Consider the following 10735-nt stretch of genomic DNA (forward strand, 5'->3'; position numbering starts at 1 on the left):
GAGTCTAATGGGCAAGGAGAATTTATTATTTATATATGTGTGTGTGTATGTTTATATATGCTACATGTGTGTATACATACATACGTATGTATATATGTGACGTGTATGTATGTGATTATATGTACTTATGCACACAAGTGTGCCCACATACACTCACACAGGGAAGGGTACTGCCATAAAAGATAATGAATAAAACACTTCAAGAAACCAGGAGAGAAGAGAGTGATTCCAAGGGGTGTGCAGTACGAAAGAAGCAGGGTTATGTAGAGCATTTGTATGGAATTTGAAGACTTAAAGGTTTACGTTCATGGTCTCATCTTGAGTGATTGATTTTTTTTTTTCTCACACTAATACTACGGTCCAGAACAGGAAAGGATCCTGGGTTCCCATTTTCTGGTGGCTAAACTGAGGCTCAGAGTAGCTAAGGGACCTGTTTCCATGTCACACAGATGGCTAATGGCAGAATTTGGGCTGATATATGGTGACTCAAAATCTAGGACTCTGGGGTCCTAGATTTCACCTGGGCTCACAAGGTTGGCAAAATAGACTTCTGGGGAGATGGGGGTGGGTGAGAAGGGGTTGGTATCAGTGATGTCAGTCACGGTTTTCCAAAGGGTGACTTTCCGAAAGTCACTGTGGGTGCAATGTGATTTTAGGGGGGCTACAGATGGGCACTTCCCAGATTAATAGCTGTGTACTGTCTTGTGCGTCGGAAACGTCAAGGCTGTGATTCTGTGGCTGTTTCTCAGAGCGGGTCTAAACTGAAGTGAAGGTCAAGTCCATGCAGGGAGCGGTTTTGAGTAAGTAAGAGAACATGTGTGCAGATCTAGCAGAATCTGTTGTGGACACCAAAGATTGTGGCTGGGAGTCACTGGCCCAGTCCTGTGGGTGGACTGGTTCTTTTATGGAGACTAAGGACTGGAGAAAAAATGGTGACCCAGCTGGCAGACCCACCCAGGTGCCCTAGTGCTCAGATGATTCAAGGTAGGTACCCCCTGGAATGCTAACCGGCCTCTCTGGGTCTTGCTTCTCTTTGCAGATTGCTGACTTTGGGCTTTCCAACCTGTACCAGAAGGACAAGTTCTTGCAAACCTTTTGTGGGAGCCCACTCTACGCTTCTCCTGAGATTGTCAATGGGAGACCTTACCGGGGGCCAGAGGTGAGCAAGTTGCTGGGGTGTATGGGGGTGGGGGTGGGGGAGCAAAGGGAGGAGGGAGGGCAGGAACAGGATATAAGAAATACTTCAAACAAACAAAAAGGCAAGCAAGTGGAGAAAGCTTTTCCTTATATGATTATAAAAGCCACAATATAGACACGTGGGAGAAAATTTGAAAAATCTAGAAAATGAAGTTACCTGCAATTTTCCCCACAAGAGATAACCACTTAATATTTTTGCCACTTTTCTTTTAGACTTTTTTCCAGGGTTGATCTCTGCATTTCAAAAAATAATGGCAATCATTATATACACGTGTATACATATGTGCATGTGGCCTTTTATTGACTTAAAATTATATTGTGACATATTTTGAATTTGTTATTACTAAAAAACGTGGTTTCTGAGGATGATATAATTTTTATTTTATGAATATACCATAATTTAATCAATTCCCTAGATTTAGACAGATTGTTTTCAGTTTTTCCCTGTTAGAACAAACCAAAAAAACAGGCAAAAAACCCCTAACTCTGCAATGAATATCTTTTTGCATATATCTTTGACAGCATGTATCTTTGATTAAGGAAATATAGGTTTTTTTTTTAAGATTTACTCATTTATTTTAGAGAGAAAGAGCATGAGTGGGAGGGGCAGAGGGAAATGGAGAGAGAGAATCCCAAGCAGACTCTGCGGGACCTGATCCCATGATCCATGAGATCATGACCTGAGCCAAAACCAAGAGGCAGATGCTCAACCGACTGCACCACCCAGGCTCCGCTAAGGAAATACAGTTTTAATCGAACCTTCTAATGCATGAGAAATGCATTTCTTTATGTGCTTAAAGCTCTCAGGACCACTGTAAGAGATGTGTATGTGGAAATGCTATTTTGAAATTGGGTGAGTTGCGAGCGATTATGCTCTTTAAAAGGATGGTTCTCTTTACAGAGAGATCCATCCACTCCTTATCCTTTAAAGAGCAGCTGCTCAGTGGGTTGAAATGTTTCCCTCCAAATATTTATCTGTTGGAGAGTGTTTGAAGGCAGGGCTGGAGGGTGAAGAGAAGGATGCCAAGGGCCTCTACCAATTGCAGTGAAGAGAAAGTCTTTCTAAAATAAGAATGTAAGGGAGGAACATTGGATTCCATTTACAAAACTCTAGAAACCTGATACTGTCCATTTATCATAGGTAATGAATGTTTCTTTGATCTTTGATGATCTCTTTCTGGGGTTCTAAGCTGGCGGCCTGTGATCTGGCTAGCAAACATGCTTTATCTGGCCACATTAGTCTTTCTAAAAGAAAATGGACCAAACATTCAATAATTGGGAGATTTTGCATTAAAGTCTGGTGTCTGACTTCCCGAAAGGGTCTGGCAGTGCCGAGCCTACGTTACTGTGTGGCAGCAGTTAGCCAAGGGGAGGCTGCCTCCATCAGGTGGATCCATGCACTCCCACATCGTACCCCACATTCTCTCTTGCTTTGTTCATCTTGGTTGCGTGCCTGGCTCTTGTAAGCATTTGAGTTGGCAGCCCCTGATCCATTTGAAGAAGGTGCAGGAAGGCATTGGTGCCTGGATTTAGAGTGAACAGCCCCGTGTCCCAGTCCGGCACCCATCCTGGAGGCAGAGAGGGGCTCTGGAGAAATCAGTTAGCTTTCCTATGCCTCAGTCTTCCCATCTGTCAGATGGGGTTGAAAATAATCCAGGCCCTCCCTGTTTCACAACATTATACTGAGGATCCAAGGAGATAATCTTTTTAAGAAAGTCCTTACACAGATTGGGACTCTTGGTGTCTGAGATGGAAAGGTCGGGCTCTGCAGCAGCTGACAGCCGCACCGCGTATCAATTGTCAGGCTGCAGTGGGAACCCATCCGCTGAGTGCTAAATTCAGTTCCTGGGGTCATTGGGGGTGGCTGCTCACAGTCTGTGATCTAATGGATCGGAAGGCATCCCGGAACCTGGTTCTGAGCTCCTGTATGTCCCGTCTCTCTGCTCCAGGTGGACAGCTGGGCCCTGGGCGTGTTGCTTTACACTCTAGTTTACGGAACAATGCCCTTCGATGGTTTCGATCACAAAAACCTCATTCGGCAGATCAGCAGTGGAGAGTACCGGGAGCCTACGCAGCCGTCAGGTGCGTGCCCTCAGAGGCTCAGGGATTGAGCGGGAGTGGTTGGCTTATTACCCTTTTTTGAGTGTGTAGCTCACACTTTTTTGCTTTTGTTTTAACATCTGCAAGGAATCTCCTGCTTTTCCTCTTCTTTTTCTCTCCAGATTTTTGCCTTCTGGCAAAGCTGGCTTGCTAGGCTGCTTTGCCCAAACCTTCCCAAATGGAATTTCGAGAACAAATGTCCTCTACACCAGGCAACCTAGGAGTCCTGTGTGCTTGCTGTGTGAACTTGGGCAAGTCCCTTACCATGTGGATTCAGTTTCTCCACTATAAATTCACATTTTGGAAGAGATACCACATGAAGTCCTTTCTAGTCTACGTGGTTATATAAACCACCTTCATTAGACTCAGGGCCATGAGGGTGGCAACTGCTCTTTTTCACCACTGTGCCCCCAGCCAGGGGCATGGCCCATGGGCGCTGTTTCATTATTCAGTATTTATTGCTATAACAACTCTATCCCCGACCTCCCCCACCGCCCTGAGTCAACTTGATGGTTTAAAGAACAACTAGGTACCCTGTCTCTCCATTCCCTGGGTTGGCTAGAGCTCTTCTGGCCATGCTTGGGTTGCTCCTACCATGACATTTGGATGGCAGCTGGGCTGGGTCTGACTGGGGGACAGCTGCTCAGTGCTCCTCCACGTGGGCTCCCTCTCCATGAGATGCCTCTCCAGGGCCCTCTCTCCAGGAGGAATCCTCGACTTCTTCCACAGCAGCTCAGGGCTCTAAGGTGGAGGAAGAAGAAACTTCCAAGCCTTCTGTGCTGGGCAGGCAGATAATGTCACTTCTGCCACGCTCTATGGGTCAAGGCAACCAAGATCATAAGCTCCACCTCTTGCTAGGATGATGTGATGTGTGGATGGAAAGTGTGTGTCCACATGGTCATCTTTGGAAAGTAGTTAACGCAGACCTTCCTATGTAGACATGCTGCCCACGCGTGCACACGCACAGCTGATTTCTCATTCTTTGCGGTAGTTACATTTCACAAAGTTGCTATGAGCATGGAGTGAGTGAATACTGAGACCGCACTGCTCCTGGGGCAAATACAGGGCTCAAGCTCTGGTCACAGTACTGTTGTCAACTGATCAGTATATAACCTTGTGTTATGTATATTTCTGTCCAGAGACACCTCATTTAAAACATCCCGTTGACTCATTCACATCAGACTCACAGCCAACAGCGCTGTGACTCATGCCTGAACGAAGCCTATCTAACACATGCACTTTCTCCGTAAGGCACATCACAGCCTTCTCGAACTTGGGAACCATAGTTAGCACGTTGGGCCATTTTACACAGTGAAATCACCAACAAAAAGGTCAAAAGCGTGAAAAACATGGGCTATACAGGCTGTGAGAAGTACACCTGTTTACAGCATGAGAGTGGAAACAAGAAGGCAGGGAGGCGGCACCTCCTTCGACCTCAGGTGGGAACATACGTGCTGCGCTGGGGGTGACTCAAATTTTTTGCCACTTTGCAAATGGACACAAATGACAGGGAGAGTGAGTGCCCGGGTATTGATTTTGGGGCTACAAATACATTTTAGTGAGCAGGAGAATTTATAATACAGAATCTGTGAATAATGAATACATACACATATATATATATGTATGCATACGCATTCTTTTTTTTTCAATAGACCAGCCTGGGTTTTTGTTTGTTTGTTTGTTTTGTTTCTTGTTTTTTGTTGTTGTTGTTTTTTGAGAAATTTCAGGTGACCCAACCAGTACCAACACAGCTCCTGGCACATTGCAGGAATTTAGAAAATATTTACTGAATGACTGAAGGAACATCCTGTTACTTTTCAGGGGTGCAGCTCACCCCTGATTTCATTGCCTGACCCCTGCCAGCTACTCATTAGTCCACATAAGTGGCTGAGGGGGAGGTGGCGCCTTCCCAGGATATAATTCACCTCCCTTTGGGGGAGCACAGTTTAATCTTATAAGTCAATTTATAAGCTGTGAGAGTCAGTTGGTTCCTGTGGCCTCCTCAACATCCCTTCGGGGCTTTCCCCTAATTCTCTGGCAGCCGAAATGTGCACATGGAATGTCTCAGCCAGGGCGTAAGCGGATAGCAGATCTAGATGAGCTCTCTGAGCTGACGGCTCGGTAGGCTGCAGCTTACGTCAGAGAGGGAGAGGAGGTGAGCTCGCTGGGCGTGGGTCTCAGCACCTGGCAAAAGCCTGGGGTAAGGCCAGCCTTGGGGATGGCACCTCTCACTGCCCACGTGTGCCATCCTTCTCTCTTTCCCTCTTTGATAAGGAGCCTCTTTCTCACCGTCTCAGCCTTAGATGTCCTTTTCATGCCGACACACTTTCCCCATGACCTTGAGCACTGCGTGTTTATACAAGCCCACCTTGGAGGACTACAGAAAAGCCAGGGTCACCTCCCCCTGGTTTCCCTTTTGGTAAAATAATATCCACCGAAGAAATGGTGGGGCCCTGCTTGGGGTCGGGTCTGAAATCTGTTCCAGTTCCCTGGCCTTCCCCATTTAATGAAGATCTGAGTTGATGGAGAGCTCGGTAGTTCTAGAACAGTCCTTCGTTTCTGTGGAAAAACATGCCAGGGTGTGACCGTGCCCTGGCCTGTGGTTGTGGCCCGATGATGCTTTCCGTGTACCGTCTGGAAGGCTTTGGCTCCTGCTCCCTGGTGCGGCAGGACCAGGTCTCCTGCCAGAGTGCACGTGTCCCCTCGCCCCTGCAGCGTCAGCCCCGTCAAGGCCAAAGGCTTCCATGTGACGCATCCTTCTTTTTCTCTTGTGCCACAGATGCCCGAGGACTCATTCGGTGGATGCTGATGGTGAACCCCGATCGCCGGGCCACCATCGAGGACATCGCCAACCACTGGTGGGTGAACTGGGGCTACAAGAGCAGCGTTTGTGACTGTGATGCGCTCCACAACTCCGAGTCGCCGCTCTTGGCTCGCATCATCGACTGGCACCACCGTTCCACAGGGCTGCAGGCTGAGGCCGAAGCCAAAATCAAGGGCCTGGCCAAGCCCGGGGCCTCCGAGGTCATGCTGGAGCGGCAGCGGTCCCTGAAAAAGTCCAAGAAAGAGAACGATTTTGCCCAGTCCGGCCAGGACTCGGTGCCCGAGAGCCCATCCAAGCTGAGTTCCAAGAGGCCCAAAGGGATCCTGAAGAAGCGAAGCAACAGTGAACATCGTTCCCACAGCACTGGCTTCATCGAAGGCGTCGTGAGCCCTGCCTTACCCTCTGCTTTCAAGATGGAGCCCGACTTGGGCCGGACCGCCGGGCCCCTCCCAAGCCCCCCTGAGGCGGAGGTGCCGGGCAAGCTCAGCCCCAAGCAGTCGGCCACGATGCCCAAGAAGGGCATCTTGAAGAAGACCCAGCAGAGAGAGTCAGGGTACTACTCGTCCCCAGAGCGCAGTGAGTCTTCGGAGCTGTTGGACAGTAATGACGGGCTGGGCAGTGGCCTCCCTTCCCCCAGCCCCCCGGACCCCGCCAGGGGGACGTCCCACGGCCTCTCGTGCCGCAGGAAGGGCATCTTGAAACACAGCAGCAAGTACTCAGCAGGGACCACGGACCCGACCCTCGTCAGCCCTGAAATGCCCACACTGGAATCCTTGCTGGAGCCTGGCGTCCCCGCCGAGGGCCTCTCCCGGAGCTACAGCCGGCCCTCCAGCGTCATCAGTGACGACAGCGTCCTGTCCAGCGACTCCTTCGACTTGCTGGATTTGCAGGAGAATCGCCCTGCCCGCCAGCGCATCCGCAGCTGCGTCTCTGCTGAAAACTTCCTCCAGATCCAGGACTTTGAGGGGCTCCAGAACCGGCCCCGACCCCAGTACCTGAAGCGGTACCGGAACCGGCTGGGAGACAGCAGCTTCTCCCTCCTCATGGACATGGACGATGTGACTCAGGTCTACAAGAAAGCGCTGGAGATCTGCAACAAGCTTAACTAGCTCCCCGGGGGTGGTGGGGCTGGGTTGTGGGTGGGTTCGGGGGAGGCGTGGGAGCAATGACTTGTGCTAGTGAGCTGGTTACCTCTTTGCTGGCCTGTGACAATATGCTGAGAAAGGATTGGTGCCATCTTGGTTGGCCCAGTTTGCAGCCTTGAGCCAACACCTGAGAGGGAGAAGTGGGCTCTCTGCCAGTCCTGCCAACTGCCAGTCAGAATTTGGGTCCTAACTGGCATTTACTTTGTGGCACCTCCTAGAGGACCAGCTGTCCAGGGGAGGTGGTGTTGGCCAGCACGAAGAGGGTGGGGAGGAAGCATATGGGAGAGGGAACATATCCCTAAAAGTCATCCAAATGCTTCTGGAGGAAGGGCAAGAGAGACTGGGGCCATCTGCCTTGGATGAGCTCAGAACTTGCTGCTTCCCTCCTCACATGAGCTGGCTTGGTCTGACTGCATGGGGTTGGCAAGTAGATTTCAGCCACCTGAACTTGCATCGGTGATCGATTGATAGTGGCTGCTGGGTGTGCTGGTGTGAGTAGCCTAGACGCATGGGAAGGAGTGCTGTGATTGAATAGCAATGGCTGCCTTGGGAAAGGGAAGGGGGGCAGTAGCACTCACGCCATGCGGTGGCCATCCTTGACCCGGCTAAGCCTTGAAAGTGTTGGGTTGAGGCATCCTGTGGGATCTATGCTTGTCTTTCATGCCACTCACGTGGCCTTTGTTCATTTGCTACTCTACCTGGAATGGAAGACAGGGTCTCGGGCAGAGTGAGAATGCTCTGAACACCGCTAAGGACTTAAGGGTCAGCCCGTGGTGATTTTTGGGCTTCTTGCTGTCTCCCACTTCTTTCCTGATGTCTGCCTTGCTCTTCAGCACAATCTCCCGAGGATGGACAGGGAAAAGAATGGTGGTGTCAGAGGTCAAAACTCTGGTGTGTAACAGAGCTTGGGACCCTCTGTGGTCTTTGTGCAGATGAATGGAAATTGATCCACACCAGCAAGAGGGCAACTTGTCAATTTCTTTAACATCTCACTGTTAACTGGAATGCTGCCTCTTGGGTTCTCACCTGCATGAATCAGATGTGATGCTGTCCACAGTCTCCAAGGAGTAACTGGCTCAACCATTTACCCTGTTTACTAATAGCAAACGGTTTCCCCATCCACCGAGTGTAGAATCCACAGAGGCGGGCGGGTTTGCTTCTAGGGAGTTAGTGTGTAGGTGGGATATTTGGATGAGGAAAAGAAGGTAGGCATAAGGTGCTCCCCCCATATCTAGGGATTCTGTCATGGGTTTGAAGTCCTAGGCTCTGGGGGAAAAGAAAGTTCCACCCATTCAAATGAATAAGGTGTTGAAAGAGCACAGTGGGTTGGGAGGAAGCATACAGAAGAGGGAATATTTCCCAAGAAGCCAGCCAGATGGTTCTGGAGGAGGCAGGAAAGAGGTATAGCAGGACTCTTATCATAAAAAGTAATATAACTAGGTATTCAACTTCTAGACACCCAGATTACAGGTGATAAGATGTCAGTCCCACAATGGGACATCTTCAGATACTGGGTTTGGAATTCATGGTCTCATTGGAGAATCTGGGATGACTTCAGATCCTACTGGCCTGGGCAAATTGAAAGCCTTGTTTCAAGATGGTCGACCTCTGCTAGCCACAAAAATATATAAGGAGGACTAGTCTTGGGGGGGGGGGTGGGTATTTTGGGGAAAACCAACAGACAACAAACAGTTATAGGGAATGCAAAAGAATTCACCGTAAGGCACTGAGAACATTCATTGGAGTGAAACTGTCCTTTTCCTAAGGAGATGGCTCCATTTCTTCCCTTGTCACCAGTTCTGGGGTTGTGGCTTTGTGCATGCCTTCAGGTCAAGCTGAGTGGTGTGTTATGGGAAGCTCCTCCATTTTCTTTCTTTCAATTGCACCTCCTTCCTGAGCTCCGATATAGGTTCAAAGGGAAAAAAACTCTGTAGTTAGCAAACTGTGTGTGTGGGAAGTGTGGGTGTGTGGAGGGCATCTTGCAGCCTCCAAGCTCCCCATGCCTTGTCTCATTTTATGTGATCTGTTCCGGACAGCACGTATTGCCCCACTGCTGGTCCCGCATGCATGGCAGCTGGCCAAGTTCGTAGCTGTCAATACGCCTAAAGTGTAACACCTACCTACTGGGTGATGTGTTTTTTCCTTTCGCCAAGTGATTGTGTCTGTTTAGTATTTTCCATCCTTCTGAAATGACACTATTAAGGAAAATCATTCTATTTCTCCCCTTCCCCCCCGAAAAACCCCACACATGCATGTTCTCTTTTGTCCACCAACCCAGACAGTGGATTGTGGCAAAGACCGTCCTCCCTCCACTCAGAGGCCGAGGGTCTGAGTTGAGTCCTGCTGTGCTGCTAATTAGATGGTGGCCTGAGGCACCTGCAGTGTTTGGGAAGCTAAGTTTTCCCTTTAATGAGAGCTGGAGGGGGGGCGACCAGCCCATCTCTCAGGCCCCCTGCCTGCTTCTGACATTCTGCTAACATCCTCTGATTCTGCATACTGTGTGTTGACTCTGTCCTTTCAAGGAAAAACCTGGACTAGAGACAAAAGCCCTGACGCGTAGCTCCCTGCTTCCTGATTAAGTGCTATCATCCCTACCAGCCAATCCCCAGCCAAGGAAGTCATGCTTGATTCATTTCCATGGAATTACAAGTGAGAGACACTTTTATGACCTGGTGGACCAAGCAGGAGATTCCATGTCCGCTCTCCTGGTCCTTTCCTGGCCTCTGTGGGCCTTTCTGTGTCTTAGTTTACACATCTGCCAAAGGAGTAGAATTATACTTCTTTTTACAGGTAAATTTTAAGGCATGATCAGTTTTCAGGAAGTGCCTCAAGACCCTAGGCGAAATGAAAATGCTGGTGCTCCCTGACTTTCCATCCCTGTTACAAGGCGCTGCTTCTTCAGATGATGGGGAGCACTTTCCAGGGAGAAATTCAGGGGAGTGTCGCCCTGGCCTGCTGTCTTGAGTACAAATGTGAATGATCAACTGACTGCTTATTGCCAAACTGGAGATGTTCTGTAGGGATTTACTGGCCTGGTATCATTCCTAGACGAAAAAGAAGAGAGAGAGAGAGAGAGAAAAAAAAACTTGACTGCACATTTTTTTTTTTTTTAATCCGTGTTGTGACTTTTATTTAATTTCTATTTTTTTTTGTTTTGGTAATAAAAAGTTGACTTTTTTATTTGAATTTGTCTTTTTTTTTATTTATTGGTCTGAAAGACATTTCAAAGGTATTATAATAATATATTGGTGTAATTTAATTGGTGCAACATGCTTTATGGCTCCAGTCAAAATTGGTTTTTGTTCATTTGATTGGTTTGAGCCCAGAACAGCCTACAGGGGGGAAAAAGCTGGATAACCACCCAAAGTGTTTGTATTTTCATTGGAAACTGACTTTTGTTCTGTTTTTCGTTTCGTTTTGTTTTTTTTTTTTTTTTTTTTTGGTTTTGTTTTGTTTCCGTTTTTATTTT

The 10735-nt window shown here is 48.5% G+C and overlaps 1 protein-coding gene across 1 annotated transcript in view; it reads left to right on the forward strand.

Annotated features, from left to right (window-relative positions):
* NUAK1 (NUAK family kinase 1) overlaps positions 1–10309 on the forward strand; it is a 72142-nt gene extending 61833 nt beyond the window's left edge. The window contains exons 5-7 of the mRNA XM_034987675.1: positions 1040–1159; positions 3147–3279; positions 6077–10309. Coding sequence (XP_034843566.1) covers positions 1040–1159; positions 3147–3279; positions 6077–7230 — 1407 coding nt within the window. The 3' untranslated portion in view covers positions 7231–10309. The remainder of the gene's footprint in view (positions 1–1039; positions 1160–3146; positions 3280–6076) is intronic.
* Positions 10310–10735: the final 426 nt, after the last annotated feature.

The sequence above is a fragment of the Mirounga leonina genome, unplaced genomic scaffold (genome assembly GCF_011800145.1).
Source record: "Mirounga leonina isolate KUSES-001 unplaced genomic scaffold, KU_Mleo_1.0 Mir_418, whole genome shotgun sequence".
NCBI classification, from domain to species: Eukaryota; Metazoa; Chordata; class Mammalia; order Carnivora; family Phocidae; genus Mirounga; species Mirounga leonina.